At 34.7% G+C, this 24,790-nt stretch overlaps 2 protein-coding genes across 2 annotated transcripts; both read left to right on the top strand.

Moving 5' to 3' along the window:
• The first annotated feature begins 7,606 nt into the window (after nt 1-7,606).
• On the top strand, nt 7,607-15,183 carry LOC132281046 (ATP-dependent zinc metalloprotease FTSH 4, mitochondrial). Its single transcript, XM_059782784.1, has 7 exons — nt 7,607-7,854; nt 8,542-8,629; nt 10,312-10,575; nt 11,876-12,121; nt 12,219-12,343; nt 12,681-13,157; nt 13,982-15,183. The coding sequence occupies exons 1-7, from the start codon at nt 7,828-7,830 to the stop codon at nt 14,912-14,914; spliced, it is 2,160 nt and encodes a 719-aa protein (XP_059638767.1). The 5' UTR covers nt 7,607-7,827; the 3' UTR covers nt 14,915-15,183.
• A 989-nt stretch (nt 15,184-16,172) lies between these two features.
• LOC132284557 (putative uncharacterized protein YDL057W) lies at nt 16,173-24,263 on the top strand. The gene is made up of 7 exons (XM_059786667.1): nt 16,173-16,463; nt 17,722-17,840; nt 18,774-18,856; nt 20,885-21,006; nt 21,907-22,071; nt 22,359-22,452; nt 23,645-24,263. Exons 1-7 carry the CDS (start codon nt 16,376-16,378, stop codon nt 23,892-23,894), a joined length of 921 nt encoding a protein of 306 aa, XP_059642650.1. The 5' UTR covers nt 16,173-16,375; the 3' UTR covers nt 23,895-24,263.
• The last annotated feature ends 527 nt before the right edge of the window (nt 24,264-24,790 follow it).

Here is a 24,790-nt window from a genome sequence, read left to right as displayed (position 1 = left end):
GTTCAAATTACACATGCTCATGAAACGTTGTTCAAGATATCAAAGCTCTCCACCCTCATCTTATATGTCTCATTTTACCCTCCAAATTTCAAAGGCATGCTATCCAACATGCTCTTACTATGAACTTCTAATTTACTACGTTTCCCATGGAAATATATCATCAGTACTTTCTTGCCATATGATTTTTCACCCATAAATTTTACATGTTTTATGTTTTCCTTAAATCAATACTCCACCAATTTGATAATTCTGCACACCTCATCTTCCATTCTATCAGCATGGCTTATCTTTCTCCTCACTCTATATATGCTCCTCAAGCTACTACAACCAACTCTAATAGTATAAAATACATAGTAATACACATAACTCCATCTCAAAAAATAAAATCAATTCCAAGCTTGAGTAGCACCTCCTATATGTTATGATCATCCACTATACACTATAATGATCGTGAAATCGAGGTCAATGACACTTGAATTCTCCAATATCAATTCTTACCATATGTCAATCCACCTGTTCCAAGGAATTTCGTCCAAGAATTTAGAATGTACAAGTCCTAAAATTAAGCATCTCAAGTCTTGTGTTGTCGGCAATGTATAGAGGTAGTTTCACAAAAACTTCACTCCTCTTCACCATCAAACATTTCTAATACATAGTTACCAAGGAGACATTTCGTATAATCTCTACGAGGCTGCTTTGACAAAATTATCTAATTAATTTCTACTAAACTGTGATTCAATTTTCCTATAATTAAGGAAACTCTAGGGACAAATAAATTGTATCAAGGTTTTAGATGTATTAAAAGTCAAAACCAAGGTTATCAGTCTTAAGCTTTTTGAAACTCCAAAATCTGCAATTGAAATATGATACCTTACCCAGCTCTTTCATAGCGCAAAAATTCCAAAAAATTCTGCCCTGGATACAACTGTATACTGAACATCAAAATTCAATAAGAAAATGAAAATAAACTCTAAAGTTGTACTCCACATTTTTATTAGTCATTAGTGTTGCAAGTCAAATTCATTGCTATAGGCATGGCAGATAATGTTGTCCATTAGAGAGAAGAGATGGGTTTGTAGAGAGAACTGTTGATGATGAGATGTGTTAGGGTCCTTTTGTAGATAAAGATGTGAACTGACATGTCACAGACTCACATGTGAGTATTAACCAAGAGGCAGCTTACAATAATACAATGTGTAATGGATGAAATCAGGTGACAGAGAGAAAATTAAGAGATATTGGCGAGAAAAGAATAAGGGGGCACTTGGCAGCCTGTAGTTGGAGAAAATTTCAGCCATGTCATGTGAGCCATTGAAGAAAGAAAACTTTTTCTTTCTTTTTTATTTTTGTTCTTCCAATTATTACTATTATTATTTTATACTGTATTTTATTCTTTTTTTGGTTTTTTTTTTTTTCATTTTTTGGTTTTGTTTTCTTTATCTCCTTTTTTTAATTTCATTTTTCATTTTTTTTTCTCTTTATTTTTTCTTTTAAAACACAAGTATTTAACCAGACTCAGAAATAAAAATGGTGGTAATTGTAAAATGAATATATAAAAAAAAATAAAAATAAAAAATATAAAGTTGTTACTTGTCAATATTGAGTTTAAAATACATGAACTTAAAACATAAATATTTATTTCTAAGCTGCAGTTTTGACTTTTTATAAATTGGAAAGGAATAAAAGGGGTTGACGGACATTTAACGTCCATGAGAATATAAAATGACTAACATACCCATAAACCAGATTTTACAGTAACACAACATCCATTAACCTATCTTCTCTAAATCGCATTCAACCATTTGCCTCCCGCAGAAAAAATAAATAAATAAATAAATAAATAATCCCAAATTTAATTACTGGAAGAAAAGCACCAATTCTCGAAATCAAGCCATTGAAAAATCAGAGAGAAAATATGCATTGGTTCATTTACTCTGTCATTATAAGAGCACAATTGCCGTAAATATTTTTGGCTCTATCTGAATTTAAGCATAATGTTGTATTGGTGCATTGACTTTGTATAAAAAAATAAAAAAGTGTCATGTTTAAAAATCATACTTAAGTTTTTTAAACATAACATTATTTATAAGTCAAAGAGAGTATATAATATTGCGAGAAAATAAATGCATTTGCCACCCTTTGTCACATCAACAGCCTCATTGTAATGGAAAAAGAAATTATGGCAATGATGTGAACCCTTTCAAATATTGTATATTTATTGTATTTTTTTATTTTTTATTTGCATTTCATAACTCACAAGTTTCATTTACATGAATCCAATTGCTGATGGAAGTTGAAATGCAAAAGAGAAGGCAATATAATAGATATATATATATATATATATATATATATATATTGAGATTATTATTACAAATATATGGACTTATTGGGCTGTCTGATGGAGACAAAGTAATACTAAGGTTTAAAATAATAATATTAATCGAAATGCAATCAATATGTAAAAAATTGTCCGTTATCCAAATTATCATTATTATTTTCAAATACCAATTTTATCTTGGGTCACAGGGGTACTATTTTTATGCATATAAGTACTATTTTTTTATACTTATTGACATGGTCAAAAAAAAAAAAAAATTTGGTACCTACTTGCACAAAAATTGGTACATGCGCATAAAAGTTAGGGTAAACTACAATGACCTTTCCTGAGGTTTGGCCTAATTACAACTAAACCTGAGGTTTGTCATTTTTTTGCAAAGACTCCCTATGTTAGAATTTGCTGTGAATTTACTTATTTACTCTCATTATTATATTATTCAAAATATCTAAAAATATTAAATGACTACTTTACCCCTATACTTATAACCACAGTTTTTTTTTTTTTTTTTTTTCGTCGTCGTCCTCCCATCCTTCTCTTTCTTCTCTCTTCTTTCTTCAGCCACTACCCTACCCCCAATCGCCACCATCAGTCAACCTCCTACCACCACCATCTCTCTCCACCAAACCTATTTTCACGTTTCAATCAAACGGATGAGAAACCACCACCTCAAAAATAAACTAAACTAAACTTAATCCAAAAACAAATCAATTCAAAAAAATAAAATTCAACCATCCAACATTCTCTCTATACGTCTCCCTCATGGAACCGAATGAAAGTGGACTGAGCTCTTACTGCCACCAACAACACCACCTTCCACAACCACCACACCCTCAATACCTCCAGATTCTTGCCACTGCCACACCACCTTCGCCGCCACTACTGTTGCCACCACTTCCCCCACTAATGTTATTTTGCCTAACACCGGCAAGGCCCCTCACATGGTGTACCCTCACACCGTTCCTTTGGCGGTGTAGACGTCGTTAGAGATCGACTGGAGGAAGAGAGGGAGACCCAGAAAGTACGGGATGCCGGAGCAAGCGGTGGCGGCCAAGAGACTGACGTCGTCATCGGCGTCTCTATCTTCAATGCCAATTTCGCCGCTGAAAAAGAAAGACCAGTCCTTTGGGACTGGTGGTGGTGTTTCTTCTTCGTCTTCCAAAAAAAACCCAATTGGCTGCTCTTTGTGGGTCTGTCTAAAAGCCCTTCAATTTTTTTCACTAATTTTTATGCAAATTTTCTGAATGCCAGTCTATTTTTTTTATTTTTTTTTGTAATATATGTTTTGCATGTAACAATTTCTATCTTCAGAAGAAGATTGTCTCCGCAATTGTTTTTATGTAGAAATTGCATAGATCGTCTTTGCAATTTCGTCCACTAATGCATGATTTTTTTTGGTTATTTTATGACACTATAAGGGTAATGAGGTCTTTTACACTTAGTTGATAGGCATTTTAATCCCTTTAACCAAATTTTCTAACAAAAAGGACAATTTTTTGTACTAAGGGGAGGTTTTTGCAAAATTGAGCAAATCTCAAGGGGACATTATATAAAAAAAATGGCAAACCTTAGGTTTAGTTGCAATTAGGCCAAACCTCAGGGGAGGTCATCGTACTTTACCCTAAAAGTTATCCTCCATACCGAAGACAAAAGTGGTACTTGAAAATACTCTAACCATCCACTTCGAAAGTAGAGGAGATACCACTCAACTTCATTTTTTTGAAATATCATGACTTTGACTCCATCAAATGATAAATATGAATCTATAAAATCAAGTATTCATAATAAAACAAATTTTTTTCTTGATAAAAATAATGAAAGATACATACATACATATATATATATATATATATATATATATACACACACACACTACTAGGTTGCCGAGGCGCCTAGGCTTCCAATTTGGAAAAAAAAAAAAAAAGAAGAATATATATATAGGCCTAGGCCTCTCGAATTTAGGACATTCATTTTGGGTCTTCCAAAATGTTGGGTCTCAGAGCATCTCCAATGCAGAATTGCTAATTTCGGATGCCAAATTTATATTTTGACAGTGCTACAGTGTCAAAAATGCTACATTTTAGCAATTATGCTTCAACGATGCATTTTATGCAAAATGCTATTTTTTGACACAAACCACCATTTATTTTTTAACTACCATTCCCACCATTCATATTTGCATTAGTAATATTAATATTAGGCACATTCCAAGTCAAATTATAGACATTAGAAAGAAATTAAAATTAAAACTAATTAAAAAGAAGCAAAAATTTAAAATATCTTGTCAAAAAAAAAAAAAAATTTAAATAAAACAAAATGATTTATGGACTTTTGTTGTTGATGGTGTCAAATGAAATCTCAATAATCAATAAGAAGTTGACAACTCATCACCTTATCACAAACAGACAACTCCAAATTTATCCTCTCAACCTTTTCAGCTTTTCTCCATCTCTTCGCATCATCTTTCAATGCCTTTGCCAGAACAAAAACAATCTCTAAATAAAAACGATCAGCGACCATGGATTTCGATTTCGGCGAAATTTTTTATGTTTCTCTCCAATGCCATCTCTACACTCCTCTCTCTCTCTCTCTCTCTAGCAGTTTACTGCTTCACAGACATCCTCATTGGCAACCGTGGCATCCGGCTAGATTAATGTTTATTTCTCTTCAACACCATCTTTACACTCTTCTCTCTAGCATTGGTGAAATTTTTTATGATCTTTTTAAAATATATATATATATATATATATATATATATATATATATGTGTGCGCGCCAAATCTGAACCCACCCCCTCTCTCTCTCTCTCTCTCTCTGAAATAGCAGCTTGTGCTATAATTGGCAAAGTCAAAAATTGACAACCATTTTAACATTGCATTAGAGAATCCTTTTTGAAATCCCCTGCTATATTTTAGAAATGACAAACGTTTTAGCATTGGATTAGAGATGCTCTCAGGGCTGATTGCTCCATGTCATTCTTTTGGTGTAGTCATGTGCAAATGACATGACGCAAGCAGTTAGTGAAGCTGAGAGTTATTTTGCAGTGATCTCAAAGCAGCAGCTGCTGAGGTCAGGTTCTTTTAGTGGCTCTCTGTTGGTTTGGTAGGGGTAGGAAGTTTGATGTTTTAACAGATTATTCTGTATGGTATTTGTTGTTAGGCTTTTCATTTTCTCTTATTTTCATTGTATTAATGTGGTTCTATCTTTACCAAAAAGATAGATTAAGGAGGCCGAAAGATTAAATAAGTGATATCCTATATGAACATAAGCCATTATGGGTAAGCCAAAACATAAAACATAAATTGCTTATATTATACGCTAATTAATTCACACTGCTTAAAGCAATTCAAATTATAAATATCTCACCCTAAACAAAATACGAAGATTTATAGCGTTGAGCTAAATGCCTTTTGAGTTACACTGCCTCTGCAATGTTCTGGCTTCAGTGATATAATATATCTTTTTGTGGCCTCTTTTCATAAGACACGTCGGGTATTGTTCAAATAGCCCCTCAGGTACCAAACATGTTGCGATGCTTTTATTTCACTCCAGTACACTAGTTGAAACATAAAACAATAACTTTTTTCAAATATGGCCTATAAGCAATCATATTCATGAACATATTGATGAACAAGAGAGCCAACTTTGGTTCATTTACAAATGAGAGTACAAATTTTGTAATCTCATTTTTAAATGAGACTATAAATTTTGCAAACTATTTATGAAAAGTTTAACTCATTTACATCTCAAAATAAGAGGATTGGATTTCCAAAATTAAAGATGATGCAATCTCCAGTATAACATTCTTAAGGCATCTCATTTTCGAAATAAGGGATGCCACATTTTTTCAAAATAAAGATCCTACCTCCTTGAACTAAAAAGGTATTGTATTTTCGAAGGTGTTGTAATTTTTTGAAAATAAAATAAAAAAACTAAAAATATATATCATGCTTATGGATAATTGATAAAAAAATAAAAAATAAAAAAAATAAAAATAAAAAAGAAAAGAAAAGGAAATCATGCATTAAAATTGCAATTACAATAAACATCACTGAATATGTTTCCTTTCCTAAAATGTAATTTACAAATTACAATCCATGTGACACACAAGAGGGCAATTGAACACATGAATACAGAGTAACAAAACCATAACCATCCCATGGGTCTGCAATTGAACACATGAATTATTTACTTTGAACAAGTAATCAAAAGAAAATATATTACTTCTTTAAAAATTTAACTAAAAATAAAACAGACAAAATCATGTTAATGTGATTATTGTAAACGACACGTGCAAAGTCGGTTTATTTTTACGACTTGCCTAGTCCATTGATTTATATTTAATTTTAAAAATAAATATTTTACATTATCAAAATTAAGATAATTTATTTTTTGAAATGAATGTATTCTCCTCTCAAAATAAGTGTGTTGCATATCTCTCAATATTAAATTGTTTATATTTTAAAATAGAGATGTTGCATTTTCAAAGTAAAACTAAGTGTCCTATTCTCAAACAAAGATGTTGCAATATTGAAATGAATATGTTATATATGCAGACAACAATATAACATGATAAAAGCCAAAATATATACACAATTTTTTACTGTAACATCATAATTATTACTTAAGTACCAATAAAACTTAAAAATAGATATGTTTTTAAATCAGTCAATCCTGTGGACGAAATTCAGAGTAAACCAATGTTTTTAACCCTAAACAAAGATCGGTTTTGGACTCTCCTTATATATATTTTGGATTAATTATAACAAAATTTATTTATTATTTCAAGTGAATATAAGGAGAGTCCAAAACTTTCCATCTTATTAATGGTTGGGGTGGGTCGGATAAATGTAAAAGTAAATAAAAATTTACAGTTTTTATGGGCTTAACCGAGTTGGTAAGGTAACGGCCTGAGAACGCTCATGTCCCAGATTCGAACTCGTCCATCTTCATTATAACTCTCAACTAAAATTATTACTGTGCTGTGGGGGACCATCGACAGCATCTCCGGTTTGTAACCTGGGGTAAGTCCCGAAGAGGTTCTACCCTGATGAGTTTCGGTGCCAGCAAAAAAAAATAAATAAATAAAATTGTACAATTCAAAAAATTGAAAAATTAATATTAGGTTGAGGGACTTGAGACGCGGTCGTTTACCTTATATCAGACTACAGGGAATTAATATTGAAAAATTAATATTAGGTTGTTTATACTGAGTATATACGTCAAGTGTCAACAGTCAACACATATATATACACACATATATACAATTGATTTTATAATTGGTTGAAAATCGAACTCGGTACGCAATCGTCCGCGTCAACTCTCTCTCTCCTCCTCTCCTCCAAAAACATCTCACAGTTTTCTGCAATTCCATAATCACCGTAACAGAAAAATAGAAAATATACATATACATATATGCACTGATATATTTAGACGGATAGTTCTAGTCTTCTAGAGAGAGAGATCGGATTTTCTTGGCCTCTCGGAAGGAGATGGCGTTGAGGCATCTTCTCACGCAGGTCAGTGTAATCTTCGTTGCGAATTCGCACATCATTGATTTGGCACTCTTTTAGGCTTTTTTCAGATAGATTCTCAGAATCTGCTTCTATTGTTCTTGAAAGTTCACGATTGGTTGTGGTGATTATAACCTAATCGGCGTATGTTCTAGGGTTTTCACGAAACGAGTCTGCAATTTGTGATCTTGCTAGGTTTTGTTTCTGCTCGTGTGTTTATACGTCGTAGTGATAGAATTGAATAACTGTTGAAGACTTAATGCATTTGGATTCGGGGCTGAGGATTCTGTTGGGAAACATTGCAATTTTTTCTTTTTTGTATTTGTTTAGATAGGGCAACTTTGGTTTCTCAGAGAAGCTGAGGATTTGTTAAAAAGGTGGCTTTTTACTCTCGAGCTTTCGCATCTCTTATGATAGTAGTATTTGTTCTATTTTCTGAGCGGGCCTTTTGTTTTTGTTGTTCATGTTGTAGTTGTTTTATGAAAGTACTATATATTTTTCACCTTTCCAAATGATTATGATGAATAGTTTTTTTCTTTTTTGGGTCTTATGATGTTGCATTGGGTACACAAAATTAACGTATTTTATAAGGGTTCTCTCAGTGTATTTGTTCCCTCATAGTAGGTTTTTCTTATTTTGATATGCTGTTGTTCTTCCCTCTTATTATATTTGACTCTGTTTTTTTCTTAGCAGGTCTCAAAGCAGCAATCCCAGTTGCGGCAATTCAATGGTCTGTTTGCTAGATCTTTTGTCACTTTCCAAAAGTTCAGATATGGTGGGGGTAGGTATTTATTATTGGCAATTACAGACCATGTTTTTGTGGTTATTGTTCAGCTTCAATGATATAGATCATGACACTTTGGTGAAGTAGATTTATTTACAAGTACTTTTTCTGATTGGTAACATTGGACGTAAACTTTGTACTCGTGAAATTGTAAGACAGTGCCAATTGAAAATTTACAATCTCAATAGTTGTTCATGTACACGCCAACCATTGCATTATTTCTTTTATAATTTTTGCACACATTATTATTGAATAAACTACACACAAGTTTATGCTTTTACCACTTGATGTTTTATAAAGATCTCGGTGACTTCTTGTCTGTTGGCACAGATTAGCAAGCTCTTTGGTCATGATTGTTTCTCGCCGTGTAGCCGTTGAACTAATTACTCAATTCTCAGAAATCACGTGCTTGTAGTGACCAATAAACCCCGGTGTAGGGTTGGTGTCTGAACTAATTTTGATAATTATGATTAAAATATATTTTAATCATAATTATTAAAATATCTTCAATCTAGTATTACTTATCAAAAAAATATATATATATATCTTCAATCTAGTATCATGGTTTGTTGATATGCCTTTGCTCCTTGCCAGTTGCAACTTTCGACCCTAACCAAGACTTTGTAATTCGGCAACATACTAACCAAAATGCCTGCACTGGCAAGCCCCTTTTCTCTCGTCAAAGGCCTTCAGTGTTTTACTTATAAAAATAAAAAATAAAAAAATGGCCCTTCCATGCTTAGCAGCTTCTAGTGGTTGGGGAAAACTTCTCCCTTAAATTATTTTTCTCTAAAGCTTTTCTCCACTATTCCACCATAGTAATTTTTCCCTAGTGGACTCTTATTAATTAAAGATATGTTGGCATATCTTGGGGTCTTTACCTGCATTTCGAATGCATGAAACCCGAGTGTAATTCATTGAATATAGTCTATGCAGTTAAATACTTTTGATGAACCAGTGTTGTCAACATTTTACTAAAAGAAAAAAAGGCTTATAGGATATAACATTAGATGAGCACGCGGAATGTTGGTGATCAGTTTTAGATATTTAGACTTCCCCAGGAATCCAGTGTTGGAGGCATAAATATCTATTTATCATAATGGAAAAACAGAACATTTAAAGGACCCACTAGACCCTCCTGGAAAAGTGAAACGGCATAGTGGGCTAGTAGCCTCCTTCTGTGCCACCCATTGCCAAGATAATCAATTAATTAAACTTACTTCTAGCTGTGAGAATTTTATATAAGCTGTTTGGAATCTTGGCCATGTAAAAACATGAAAGTGACAACAATTTTTACACCGAGTTAGTTCTACTGGTGACAAAAATCATTGTGTATGTGCCAGTTCTTTTGTGCTTTTAATAAGAAGAGGTGTGTTTATAAAAAAGGAGAATGTGAAGACATGCTCTTATTTCTACATTTTTGTACTTTTTAATTTGAATGCCTTTTGGAAACTGAACTCCATACATCAAAATTAGATCGATATTGTAATTATTCTAAATGGTTTTGTTGAGATGCGGCATTTAATGTTTCTGCTTTGGGATATTATACTATATCAAATAATTTAAAGCGAGTCTATAATTTCTTCTTGTGTGTATCCCCGACATGCCATTTTGTAAAGTGAAAGCATCTATCTTCTTCTTACAAAGGATAATTTATTGATTTTTTACTCTTCATGCAGTGAGTAGGCTTCCGAGTGCTCGAGAAAGGTTTCAGTCGAGTTATGTTGGCAGCTTAGCTCGCAGAGTACGGGATACAGATGGGTCAATTGATGCAGCATATCTGAAAGAGCTTTATCATCGGAATGACCCTGATGCAGTAATAAGGCTATTTGAAAGTCAGCGTTCGTTACATTCTAACCCAGCTGCACTTTCTGAATATGTTAAAGCTTTGGTCAAGGTTGATAGATTGGATGAAAGTGAGTTGCTCAAAACTCTGCAGAGAGGTAGGTGTGGGAATGGAATCACTATCTAGTTAATATTCTTCCAAGCCCTTATACCTTGCAGTTCTTATGCCCTATTATGTTGTTTAGTAACTAGCTAACCTTATTTTTGTAAAGACATGAAGGCTTTCTCTAACCTCCTACTTTTATGAGTTTTATCTACAATCGGGATTAGGTTTTTTCGATAACTTATACGAATAAAGAACTGAACTTCAGGTCTATCTCTATGCTCCTTCCCTAGGAAGAATTGTTTAAAGGCCTCGTGAATTTTTGTTTGGTGGCTTTATTTGGAAGATTGGTCACTTGGGCTAGTTTCATTTCCTAATTAATTTTTCCTTTGCTGCTGAATCTAAACTATTTAGAACAAGATTCTGAAAATAACAATCTTCCCCCCTGTCGTCTTGCCTTTGCTTTAAATTTGAATGAATATTTTGTGTAATTTTGGACCTTGGTATCAGTTTCCTAACAATTTTAAAAAGGTTTGGTCTTGTTTGGTTCAGTTTTTTAAAAACAGTTCTATGAAAATAGACATTTTTTAAAATGAATTTTCAGAAAACCATTAGGGATGGACCTGTCTGATTTTTTGTTCTCAGAAAATTTAAAAAACTGTTTGCTGAACCAAACTGGCCCTATACATTTTCAGATTACTGTCTTTTATAGTTCTCTGAAAACATTTTCTGTTTTCTAAGTTTCTGAGAACTGTTTCAGAAATCTGAATCAAACAAGCCTACATATTCTGCTCTTTCCTTTTTGCTCTCTCTCTTTCTCTCTCTCTTCTTTCTTTCACAACCCTTTAGTCGATCTTCTTCTTGTTACAAAAACTGTGACGGCATTGGTTTTTGTAAAATGCTTCTCTGTTTTGCTCTCAGATGGCTTATCTAGTGTTATAAAATTGAGTTCTTTGATTTATCATTGTGAAATACCTGTTTTGCATGTCATAATCAACACTAATAGTTACTAAGGTGATGCTACAGCAATATGAAAGCAAAACTGTTTATTTTAGCTTACAATTAAGCTTTGCAAAACACGCTGGCATATGAGAAAATGGGTTTTTAACTCATTTGTTGTGAATGTTATATTTAGAAATAGAATACAAATGAAAAGACATGAACGTTCAGTTAGGTTTTGCGGACCATTCAAATTTATGTCTCTGAATTTTAAGAACCTGGGTTTTCACCATTAAGAACAATTGCAGAAACTGAGCTGCTTATGTAGCTGTTATACATTGTTATCCATTTTGCTGTTGAAAGAAGTTACGTACCCCTCCCTTGAACACCCAACGGATAGAATGAGTTTTATACAGGAATTGGAGGTGCTGCTAACTCCACAATGGAGGAAGAAAGTGTAGGCAGCTTTTCAGCTTTTAGGAATGTGGGAAAATCTACAAAAGATGGTGTCCTTGGAACTGCTAGTGCACCTATTCATATGGTGGCTTCAGAAGGAGGGCATTTCAAAGAACAGTTGTGGCGTACATTCCGTGCTCTGGGTATGGCCTTTCTCTTGATCTCAGGTGTAGGAGCACTCATTGAGGATAGAGGAATCAGTAAAGGTATTACTCATTGATATTGCGTGTGACTATAATTTGATTCAGAGATATTTATAATTGGAGTAAGATTTTCTTTTTTATTTCTGTTTGGTTTTTTCAGGACTTGGTCTACATGAAGAGGTGCATCCAAGCATGGAATCAAACGCAAAATTTAGTGATGTAAAGGGTGTTGATGAGGCAAAATCTGAGCTAGAAGAAATTGTTCACTATCTTCGAGACCCTAAGGTAAATGCATCTTGGGTGTTGTGGTCAGGAACTGTCTGTCTGTGCATCCGTGAAGGATGCATCCTAGTTCATAAGTAGTTTCTCCTATGCATATAGTGAAGTAGTACCTGCCTCAGCATATCCACGGCATAAGTCATACAGTTATTTGCTTCCTCACATTTTTTTCCCAAATATGCCAAATAATATTGCTGTGGAACTTCTTTGTTGGCAATGCGCCAAACAATGCATAAAATTAAATTGTAAGATTTTGAAGCCTAATTCCACTTATCGATAGAGATTTGTTGCTTCACTGTCAGAAAGATTCAGATTTCTTTACCTTAGCTTTCAATTGTTGCAGCGTTTCACTCGTCTTGGTGGCAAGCTCCCAAAAGGTGTTTTGCTTGTTGGTCCACCTGGCACTGGCAAGACTATGTTGGCGAGAGCAATAGCTGGAGAAGCTGGGGTGCCTTTCTTCTCATGCAGCGGCAGTGAATTTGAAGAAATGTTTGTTGGCGTTGGAGCCCGGAGGGTGAGAGATCTATTTTCCGCTGCAAAGAAGCGGTCACCGTGTATAATATTCATTGATGAGATAGATGCCATTGGAGGAAGCCGTAACCCAAAAGATCAGCAGTACATGAAAATGACCTTAAATCAGTTGCTTGTTGAACTTGATGGGTTCAAACAAAATGATGGAATTATTGTGATTGCCGCAACTAATTTCCCAGAATCTTTGGATAAGGCACTTGTGAGACCTGGACGATTTGACCGTCACATTGTCGTCCCAAATCCGGACGTGGAAGGGCGAAGGCAGATTATGGAATCACACATGTCAAAGGTATTGCTACTTATTGAGGAATCTTTTTATTTTTTGAAAAGTGCTTGGTTTGGCAATGGTTTAATGTCCCTTGCCAAAAGCTAAGACCATTACAGTGCTGAAAAGGGCATTGGCCTGGCTTATTTTCATTGTAGGCTTGATATTTTTATTTATTTTTCTTTTTTATGGCTTATTGATTAATCTATCAGTATGTGTAAACACTCACACACAGTCTCTTTCTCACTCTGCCTTCAAATGAACAATTCTTATTCACCATAAATAGTGGAAATTTAATTTGCCTTACAAAGGAAAGAAATCAGTCTCTGAAGGTTGCCTGCATGTACAGGATGAAAGTAAGTTTTCTGGGGTTTGATGTATGTGGCAATCTATATCAGTCTGCATGGTTGTGGTACGGCATAGGCTTGAGTCAGCGTGACATCATCTTGGCACATAGTCCTTGGCGAATGTACTTACTGGTGTGGCATTTTCTATAGCCACAATTTCATTGGTTCTGTAGTTCTATATATAGATATAAGTATATTCTGTTCACTGCATGAGGATGGTTCAAATGATTGCATGTGTTTCTGGTATATGCATATATAATGTAAAAGATGCAGTAGTTACATTAGTATCATCGTATCTGCACCTAAACTAACATGTGTAGTGGCCAATGGCACTTGAAGGGCATACTATTTCTCTGGATCCTCTGAGCATGGCAATTAGTTGTAGGTTCTTGTTTGGATGTACGCAACAAATGCCACGCAGACAGCTACTATTGTGCAATTTATTTATTTATTTTTATTTTAGCCTAACTTTAAATTCGTGATCCAAAATCTATTTCACAGGTTCTGAAGGCAGACGATGTTGACTTGATGATCATTGCCAGAGGAACTCCTGGGTTCTCAGGGGCCGATCTTGCAAACTTGGTTAACATTGCAGCTCTTAAGGCTGCAATGGACGGTGCTAAATCTGTGGGCATGGCTGATCTAGAGTTTGCGAAAGACAAGATCATGATGGGAAGTGAGCGCAAATCAGCTGTTATATCTGATGAATCACGGAAGCTGACTGCTTTTCACGAGGGTGGCCACGCCCTTGTGGCTATCCACACTGATGGGGCTCTTGCAGTGCATAAGGCAACAATTATTCCACGGGGGATGTCTCTTGGCATGGTTTCCCAATTGCCCGACAAGAATGAGACGAGTGTATCTCGCAAGCAGATGCTTGCTCGGCTTGATGTTTGCATGGGGGGACGAGTTGCGGAAGAGCTCATCTTTGGAGAAAATGAAGTTACCTCAGGTGCATCTTCTGATCTCCAGCAAGCAACTAAGATTGCCAGAGCTATGGTTACGAAGTATGGTATGAGCAAACAAGTTGGGTTGGTCACTCACAACTATGATGACAATGGAAAGAGCATGAGCACGGAAACTAGGTTGCTAATTGAGAAGGAAGTGCAGGAATTGTTGGACAGGGCTTACAACAATGCGAAAAACATTCTCACCACCCATAAGAGAGAGCTTCATGCGCTTGCCAACGCGTTACTTGAGCATGAGACACTTACAGGAAGCCAAATCAATACCCTGCTTGCTCAGCTCAACTCCCAGCAACCGCAGCAGCAGCAGCAGCAACAGAAGATTGCGCCACAGAGCACTTCACAGTCTAACCCAGTGCCTCCTTCAACACCCAATGCGGCAGCATCTGCTGCTGCAGCAGCAGCAGCTGCAGCGGCAGCTGCAACCGCTGCGGCCAAGACAAAAGGCATTGCTCCCGTGGGATCTTAGCATGAAACATATTGAGTTGATTATTTGCAAGTGCATTTTTGTCAGATTTTACTTACGTGCATATAGTTACATGCAAGCTTGTTAGCTTTGAGAATAACTGTAGTTTGATTGGTATCAGTGAGGTCTAATTTATGTACCATCATTCGGAGATTAGCAAAATCTGTAGAAGACAATGGCAGAGACTATCACCATGTCAAGTGTAGTGTTTGTAATTCAAGTCCTCCATTGGACAATATTTATTCATTGTCCTCCCTTTTCTTCTTTTGCTATACAGTGGATTTTTGTCAGATTCAAAACAACAAATCGTGCTCGCTCTCATTTTGGGAGGGTGTTTATGTTGTGAATCGTTTAAACGTTCCCACGTCAACCTCTTCCTTATTTGTTACTTCAGTTATACAATACCTTTTTCAATGCAAAAACTAGATCGGTCAATTGTTTAGCATCTTTACACCAATTCTTTAATGTTACTAGAGGATTTGAACTTGAACTTCCATGCTTGAAAGCAATTGTTCTTCAATGGGCTTGATTCATTTATCTGCCTTAACTCTCCCGTAGAAAATTCCTTACAGAAATTGAACCAATCTTACTCTTTTGTAGTCTCTTTTTTATATTGCAATGTTCAACCTTTTTTTTTTTTTTTTTTTTTCTTCCAGTGACAAGAAACTAACACACCCATTTATCTCCATGGATGATCAAACCCTTACTTTCCACATTGAAAGGTAGAAGATTTGTATTAGGCTGCGGGCGTTAATTTATGTGAAAGTTTATGTTAAAACAAAATCCTTTAGAGAATTTTCATCAATCGAGTAAATTCAAATGTCCAAGCGAGTGTCTCACACCAACGTATAAAAATTATGCTTTTATTGACATCAAATCAATTCAAAACCAACTCTAATGAAGGAGTAATTGAGCTTAAACTTGTGTATTTTACCCTACTATATAATGTATTTGATAGATAATCCCTTTAACGGAATATGTGCCACTGTATCAGAAAAATGAAAAACTTATATTTTGCCAAAAAAAAGTGTTCCAATTTTTCGATTCGGAGTGTGACACTGACAGTTTTCCTTTAGATAATCATGACATTTTTAATAACAGTAAAATGTAAACATAAAATATTTTTCTTGCATGAGGACAACACGGTCATTTTATTAGTGGTCAAAAACGTAATCTGGGATAAAAGTGAGGCAAATTGACATCATAGGAAGTCATGTGCATTTAATCTTTCTTACAAAACATGAACCCATATGATCCATTTTGATTGTTCCTAGAACAAACTAGTGGCATAAAAGAATTGAAGCTCCATTTAAGGGTATCAGATCCGAATCCTGTTCAGGAGTAGGAGTGAGGACTGGTGGCAAAACTGGAAAAACACATTTCACCTATAAATGCAGGAGTAGAACAGAAGTTGAATGTATTCTTCCTCAAATTGATCCGCCGTGTGGCATCCATCCCCCATCAATGGCCTCAAAAGTAGAAACCCATGGTCGTCAGATGGCTCAATCCGGTCCAACCTATGAAGACCAACGCCACCATCATGACCACCCAGGTGAGCACTTACCCATTACACCCAGAATCAAAGACACTCGTGCTATCATTTCGCACGCAAATTTGATTGAAACAATGGTATTTGTCAATGACCCATCAAAGAATTATCCCAAATGTTTAGATTATCAAATTAGCTTTTCTATGAATTATTTGATATGGTTTTTTTTTTTTTTTTTTTTTTTTTTTTTCCCCCAAAAAATAAGTAAAAAGGAAAACAATTGAGAATTGCTGCTATATCTGAGTGAAGTTTATTGCTTCCCTTTTTGTGTTAATTGTCTTTCAAACATCTCAAATGGGTACTAGCTAGTTATTATTACTATTATTTATTGCTTATGCAATCTGTTGATGTTGTTGGTTCTCTTTTGTTGATTGTTATATCCAAAGCAATATTTTCATGCCATTGAAATTAGTTGAGTACATTAATTTTCTGTAGATGATGTAGTGATTTCAAATGTAACTTCAATTTAGCTTTCCTGGTGTGCATTGCTTTAAGGTTTTGTTCTTAATATGTTTGTTTCTATTCCTTCCTATGTTCTACCATTCCCTTCTTTTGCTCACAAGTTTTAATAAGGTTGATTTGATGAGTGGCCTGACCAATTCTATATATACGAATTGTATGGTCGTTGTGTTATCTATGCATACATGATTTTAGGAAGGATAAATACTTAAATGGATGATTGTTATTTGTTAAATGGACGATTTTGGGCAGGGTGTGCCGGTTGCTCCAGTGTAACTTGGAGGTCAGGGGTTCAAATCACAGCTCTCCGCATGTGGAGGTAAGGCTGTGACCCTGTGTATATTTGACCCTCCCCAGGCCCTGCAATGGGCCAACTGTTAAAAAAATTAAAAAATTAAAAAAAAAAAAAATGGTCTGAAAGGAATATGTATTGGAACAGTGACAAAAGACATGACTTTTCTGGGATAGTGCACTTTATATAGCTGAATTGGTGACTTAGTGTTCGAGAAGGAAGTTGATTGAGCAACTTGAAAGTTATTGTTTTTTTACCCCAGAGGCCAGAATGATTAATTTATGCATTGATTCAGTTAAACATGAAGTGTTTTTATTTTGGATTCACCTATTATCATCTTAATATTTTGGGATGTGGCCATATATGTTTATCAAATGTTGTCTTCTTTGGGTATTTGCAAAAGGTTGCTAGTAGTAATCTTCTTTTTGTGTTCTGAAACCCCTTTTGAGTTGTAGATTGTGACCAATTTCACTTGCAATATTAAATCCCTTTTCCTTTATCTCTTAACAGTGATTCAACAACATAGAGTTACAATACAGAACCACCACTTTGAGAAGCTTGTGGGGATATTGCATGAAACAGGTTCAGAGGAGCTTGTAATCATATGCCATGGATTTAGATCCTCAAAGGTTGGAAATTGTGTGATGTAGCACACTCGGCTTCTATTTTGATTGGTTATACGTGAGTGGCAATTGCTGTTATTTTATTATCTCCCAATTTCCAAGCTACTAAATTTTGTTAATTTCTTTATGTGAGCAATGAATAAGCTACTATTTGTGTCTACTAAATCTTCTGGCAAATATTTTGTGTATGAGAGAGGATGAAATGGTTTTTCTTGAGTGTTGTGTGAGTCAGACTAGTCTGGCAGCTTCCTTTAGAATGAAATAAATTCAGCATCTGTACTGGAATTTATATATATGTGTGTGTGTGGATACATGCACATATGTGTATACGTTTTCCAGTTTTCATATTTATTTGTACATATATGTAGTTGCAATTGTGTGTTTAAACCTCTATTTACAGCCTTATTGCTAGCATATCTCTTGAATTTCCACTTTGCAACTTCTTTCTTAAGGCGCATTGCTTTCTTGTATCAAGTGTATGAATAAATTATAAAGAGAATGAAAAATACATTAAGCCTCTCAATTCTTTATGTATCTAGGGATAGTCTTTGAATATGCTGAACTAATGGAAATTGATTGTATGCATTCTAATTAAAAGGTATTACATGCATTAATCGCCAATTTTTTCTCATATGGTCTACTTTATTCATGATAAAGATCCTTTTTCATCTCATCCCAAAAAATATATGAGACTTAGCCTGCATTCTCAATTAATTTCAAAGTGGCAAATCTTAAGAGCACCCTACAACAAAATTGAGAATAAATCTGGAGCTTAGCAAAACTATTAAATTACACAATTCCTTCAACGATTTGTCTGTTTTACTGTTGGTTGTACATTTGCTTATGTATCCATGTTGCCCATGCAATGGTATTGATTTTTGCTCAGAAAAGGCGAGGGATTAATTCGTGGACCTCCTCCCTTTTTGTTTTTGAATCCAGGATCGCATCCCTATGAAGAACCTTGCTGCTGCTTTCGCAAAAGAGGGAATTAGTGCCTTTCGCTTTGATTTTACTGGCAATGGGTGAGTTGTTTGCAATGAAAGCCAATAAAAACATTGAATAATAAATGGGTATGATTTTAGTGGCAAATTAAAAGAGAGAACAAAAATAACTAAAAAAAAGGGATAGCCCAACCTTATTGTTGCGCCAAGGCCCACCCCAGAAATAACTATTATGAAGTTAAACCTTTAGCTAGCACTTAAAATTGTGGTTGGTTACAAAAAAAAAATTTATATATATATATATATATACACACACACACAAAAATTATTCAGTGGCTTGGACTACATATTATAGGCTTTCACTCTGTGGTGAAATTAGCAAGTCTGCATACGGCTTGGACTTACATTTTTTTTCCCCTAGTTCTTCGACTTTCATTTACTTCACATATATTATATGCTTTAAATGCTAATATTAATCCAATTGTACATTCTCTCTCTTTTGTTTCTATCTTGAGGTCTTATCTCGATGCCATTAATATTTTAGGTTCTTTTGTTTGAATTAGTTATTTTTTGATTTTTTGTTAAACACTTGGACTCCAAGAATTATTATAATTTGCAAACAGAGGTTATGGAAGCACTGATGTATTAAGAGGGTCCCAAAATTTTAAAGCTACTTATTTTCTTTCTGGTCACACAAGTTTTGTCAACTAGGGAAAATATTTTGCTTATATTTACAAAAGTTTGCAGGAACATGTTCTGTAATTTTTGCATTGCAATTTTTTATCGACCGATAACTATGATGAGGCATTAATAGTAGGGATATGTTAAATAATTTTTAGTAAAATGGATAATTTCTATCAGCAATTAAGGTTATTTTACACGTGGCAGTCTTTGCAATTTGCAAGTTCTTTTTACTTACCTTCAGATGACAAAATTGTCTGCCCATTTGGTTTCCAAACTACAATGGGAGATTTGGCTTTTCTGTACTTATGTTCTCACCTAGTCCTTGTTATTACCTTCAACTTCAAACAACTCGCTTCCCCTCGCAGGCACATCTCTTGGCCTTTGTTGCACATGCCCGAACTATCTAGTTGACCATTCTTTTCATTCTCTTTCCGTTGGTGCTACCCTTAGCTTCTCGTGGAATTATTTATTCTTATCCATCCATCTCGTCATCTGCTTTTTGGCTTCACTCACTTCTTTACCATCTTGTTTCTTGTTTATCCAACACATTCATTCCAAAAATGAGTTCTATTTAATCACTAGCTGGCTACTGATCTCTGTTCTGTGTGTTCAATTGGAAAATTGAATGTAAGTCTGCTTGGTTTGTAACTATGGAACAGAAAACTGAAAACTGAAAACTGTACAAAAAACTCGGCTTGGTTCAGTTTTTAGAAAACTGTTTTCTGAAAACTCAATTATAAAAAGGCCTGTTTTAGGAGAATTGTCTTTTATTGTTTTCTGAAAACTATTTTCTGCTCTATGAATTCTTGAGAACTATTTTCAGAGTTACAAACCAAGCAAACAAATGCAAAAAGGCCTGTTTTCAGAGAATTGTCTTTTATTGTTTTCTGAAAACTGTTTTCTGTTCTATGAATTCTGAGAATTGTTTTCAGAGTTACAAACCAAACAAGCAAATGCCCTGTTTTCAGAGAACTATAAAAGATTTATATAGTTCTCTGAGAACAGTTTTCTGTTTTCTGAATTCTTGAGAACTGTTTTCCGAGTTACAAACCAAGCAAGCCTATATTTCCAATCTGTCCATTTTACAACCATCAATATTTCCCTCTCTCTCATATCAGATATACTCTTAAGTGTCTTTCAGTAACCTTAAAATAAGTTAAATAACCCATTTCAACCAAAAGCACTGTTGTAGCTGTTCTGTTGATGATTTATCTCAAGCCCTTAGATTCTTGGAGTTTCTTGAATGGGACATATTGTAGAGATTTATATTATATCTGATGCATGCCTTTGTTTACTAGTTATAGGTAGAAGTAGTTCTTTGAAATTGCCTCCTACACATGCCTCACCATTGAAATTTTGGAACATGTGAGTTACTTGATTCTGATAAATATAGTGACAAGGAACTCTTTGTTCTCTGCCTTCCAGGGAAAGTGAAGGTTCATTTCAGTATGGTAACTACCATAGAGAAGCTGATGATTTGCGTGCTGTAGTCCAATACTTCAGTGAGAAGAAACGTGTTATAGCTGCAATTATTGGGCATAGTAAAGGTCTGTCAATTTTAAATATTCCAGATTCAATTAGTAATAAATAATAGGAAGTAAAGGACAGTTGGTGTGTGGGTGGTTTTTTTTTTTTTTTTTTTTTTTTGGAAAGCTTACTTGTTTGAGTATAAATTTCAATTCTTCTCCTATAGCATTAAGTATAAATTGGTCGACACTGAGTTATCCGCGAATAATTGTTATCAGAATGCTGATGGTTCCTTGTTGTCAGTGAATCTATAAGGTTTCTATAGGTCCTATATAATTGTTAAAATAGTGACTTCACAATATATATATATATATATATATATTTGTGTTGTGACAAATATTACTCACACACTCACTGTTCCTCTATGAGGACTTGAACTCTCAATCTTTCATGTTGGAAAGTGAGGAGATACCACTAACCTAGAACCCTTGGTGGTTAGTGTCCCAGAAGCAATAAATCGTTATAATGCTAATAACTTTCAACAAATGTTGAGAACTGTCATAAGGTACCAAAAATTTCTAGAGGATAAAAAATTCATATGAAAGGTGGATCTCTTTTGACTTCAATGGTTAATGTTAATCTTAACAAATGTTGCAGTTGGATATTATTAATAATAGGATTTGTGGTTAAAACATTGTTCATTGCAGAACAGTGATATTATTATTAGTAGGATTTCTACTTAAATCATAGTTCTTTATAGAACAGTGATGAAAAGGTTACTTTTCTCAAGGAGGTATGCAGTTATTCTGTTGCATTGCTCTGATGGGAATCTAGTCAATCACTTCACTAAAATCTTTGCTGCTTTGCAATTTCTCGGATATGTTTTGCCGATCTTGCATAATTGGTTTCCACAAACAAAGGATTGTCTTTATGTAATATGTTTCTTAAATGTTTTATAATGCTGAAAAGGAATTTTGCAGGAGGAAATGTGGTGCTTCTGCATGCTTCAAGATATAATGATGTTTGTACAGTTGTTAATATCTCTGGCCGCTTCAGTTTGGAGAAAGGCATTGAAGGTCGCTTAGGCAGAGATTTTTTACGAAGAATCAAGCAACACGGATTTATTGATGTTGAAAACAGATGGGGTATGCTTGAACTGTAATTACTCCATTTGTTTTGTCATCAACATCATGAATTTATGATTACTCCTGTGTTTTACGGTGGCTGATCTACATTGTTTTACTCTATTAGTCTATTTCTCCAACGTATCAATATCCCTAATCTTCTTTTGTTTTTTTAAGACTTCTTGTTCTGTTAATATTTTTTACTCATAAATTTAAGAGTTTATAGGGTGCAAACATGCAAGACTTCTCATTTCCACCTGGAAGTCCTGATAGTTGATTTTGTTGGTCATTTTTGTCTATTTTTGTAGGAAAGCTCCAGTATCGGGTGACTGAAGAAAGTTTGATGGACCGTCTAACGACTGATACTCATGCCGCGTGCCTATCAATTCATGAAAGTTGCAGGTAAGTAATTGATGGTTGATTGCATTTGTATTATTTTCTCTGTTTTTTCTTTTCATTTTTTTCCCTTCTATTGGATTGAAGGGAGGAGTGGATAACTGGAACTTGCTTTTCTATTTGCTTAAAGTAGTATCTGTAGGTTTACTTCTACTAATACCTTCTGACTTGTGCAATATACAGAACCTAGGCTGTGTAAATTGCATACAGAGACCACCAGGATGTAGTCATGTAGGACCAGTGGTTGGTAATGGTTCATCCATTCAGTTGCATTCCCTCTAAATTAGAGGGAGGTGAAAACTGCGAGGCCTTAAGGACAGTGGTTGGTAAGAGTTTGCCCCCTTCCCTTTTACGTTAGCACCTTGAGTCGCACAATTGGTTCAGGGGGAGTAGCGAACTGTAGCTCTGCGCATTTTGGATCACCGTTCTGATATCTAAATCCGTGAATTCAATCAATCTACTATGGCTTTGGGCCATGTGTAAGAAACTGAACAGTTGTGCGCCCTCCGTTTTGCTGCTGGGCCACCTGTAAGAAATTAAATGGCTTGACCTTTAAAGGGAGAAGCAAGGGCTTTTACCCCTTATCCAAGATTTATCTTTTGTGATATTTTAATCTGAATGGAACCGTTCATTTGATTAATTTTTTAGACATGCATAGAATATCAATTAAAATTGAACAAAAACTGAAATGTAAACAGTTAAAATGATCATTTATTATATGGAATAATACATATATATGCATCATACAGGTACTCTATAGATGCTCCCACACTAAATATTTTAGATTTTGATGCTCCCATGCTCTTGTTCTTGCTCCTGCTCTGTGTGATTTAATGTAGCTCTGAAATGGTAGCATTTTTCATGCATTCCCTTGATTTTGAATGCTCTTGTGCACAATTTACTTGGCATTTGAGTCAAAAAATCTCATCATCTTGATGGAGCCTGAAAATGTTTGAAACTTGAAACATGTTTCTTCATATATATTCATTTTTATTTTCTCTGAAATTACAAGATCCATTATTTTGAACATTATTTTTTAGATGGCTATTGTTTTCTCAAATTGATCTATTCGAGATAATTAATTTCTACAATGAAATACTGTATATAATGTTAACGGGTCCCTTCAATTGAAAGAGGCCTCAATGATTTTGATTTGTAACTCTCGCATGTATTCAGATACTTTTGCTACTATTTACAGTGTGTTGACTGTTCATGGGTCTATGGATGAAATAGTACCAGTCCAAGACGCCATGGAATTCAACAAGTACATATCCAATCACAAATTACACATTATAGAAGGAGCTGATCACGAATACACTTCACATCAGGATGAATTAGCTTCGATTGTGCTCGACTTTGTAACAGCTGGTCTGCGGCGAGACAAAGATATGCTTTATCAATTGCCATCATGCAGAAGAACAGATAAGTTTATCCATTCACGGTTCTGATTCTCATCATTCTCCAGCAATCATAAAGGAACATTGTTCTTAAGTTGAACTGGGATCAGGACCAAGGAACCAAATTTACTTTTCATTTGTTGAGTAGCAGTGGTTTGTTTGCCGGTGGATAGAATTCATAGAATAGGATGGACATGTACATCACTCCATGCAGGTGGCGGCATCCAAGGTGGAAATCCCCGTTGATATTGGCTGTTGCCGGTGATTGTGTTCTTCACATTTTTGTAAATTTTTGTATTGGTGGTTTATTTTTGGCCTACTATCAAATTTCAACAATTGGAACTTAAAAGAGTAGTTCAAATTTGTTTACTTCAGGATGGTTTGATGAGCCTTCCAGGTAAATACTTATATGAGTTTGGATGTTCATCTCTTCATGCATTTCATTTTTCTCCTAACATGTTAACTAAAGATCGAAAACTATAACCCTAACATGTTAAAACTATTGAGAACCGAGCTTGAAAATATTTAACCACGTCTGACCAAAGTGTACCCAAATAATGCCTTTCTCAGAGAAGATGGATAGATACATGTGTATGCTGCAAGTTGACACATATCCTCTATGATAAACAGTAGGTGGCCTGAACCCTTTTATTTATTTATTTATTTGTAAGTAGGTATTCTTTAACTACTGCATTGACACACAGGGATTCAAAAAATATTTGTTAAGGAAAAAAAAGAGTTGACTTTTCCAATGGAAAAAAAATGAAAAAGCTTAGATTGATCTAAGCTTTAAATAACGAGAAATTATTTCATGGTTCGCGACTTTATGATCTTAGCTAATCATAATTCGACACGCAAAAAATGACACATTTACTTACGTGTCGAATTGTGATTGATCAGAACCATGTAATAATTTCTTTCATAAATATTTAAGATTAGCGTTAGTT

Source organism: Cornus florida, unplaced genomic scaffold (assembly GCF_030987335.1).
Source record: "Cornus florida cultivar Cherokee Brave unplaced genomic scaffold, ASM3098733v1 CherokeeBrave_3.0.0_Hap2_Chr11, whole genome shotgun sequence".
NCBI lineage: Eukaryota > Viridiplantae > Streptophyta > Magnoliopsida > Cornales > Cornaceae > Cornus > Cornus florida.
The sequence above is the reverse complement of the archived record's forward strand: the minus strand, read 5'-3'. Positions and strand labels throughout refer to the sequence as shown.

What these genes read in the sequence shown, in the direction of transcription:
- LOC132281046 (XM_059782784.1), top strand. Translation starts at nt 7,828, where the DNA reads ATGGCGTTGAGGCATCTTCTCACGCAG. An exon ending in TGAGGCATCTTCTCACGCAG is followed by an intron (nt 7,855 to 8,541) that starts GTCAGTGTAATC and finishes TTTTCTTAGCAG; the next exon opens with GTCTCAAAGCAGCAATCCCA. An exon ending in GCTCAAAACTCTGCAGAGAG is followed by an intron (nt 10,576 to 11,875) that starts GTAGGTGTGGGA and finishes AGTTTTATACAG; the next exon opens with GAATTGGAGGTGCTGCTAAC.
- LOC132284557 (XM_059786667.1), top strand. Translation starts at nt 16,376, where the DNA reads ATGGCCTCAAAAGTAGAAACCCATGGTCGTCAGATGGCTCAATCCGGT. An exon ending in CCACCATCATGACCACCCAG is followed by an intron (nt 16,464 to 17,721) that starts GTGAGCACTTAC and finishes ATCTCTTAACAG; the next exon opens with TGATTCAACAACATAGAGTT. An exon ending in AATTATTGGGCATAGTAAAG is followed by an intron (nt 21,007 to 21,906) that starts GTCTGTCAATTT and finishes GGAATTTTGCAG; the next exon opens with GAGGAAATGTGGTGCTTCTG.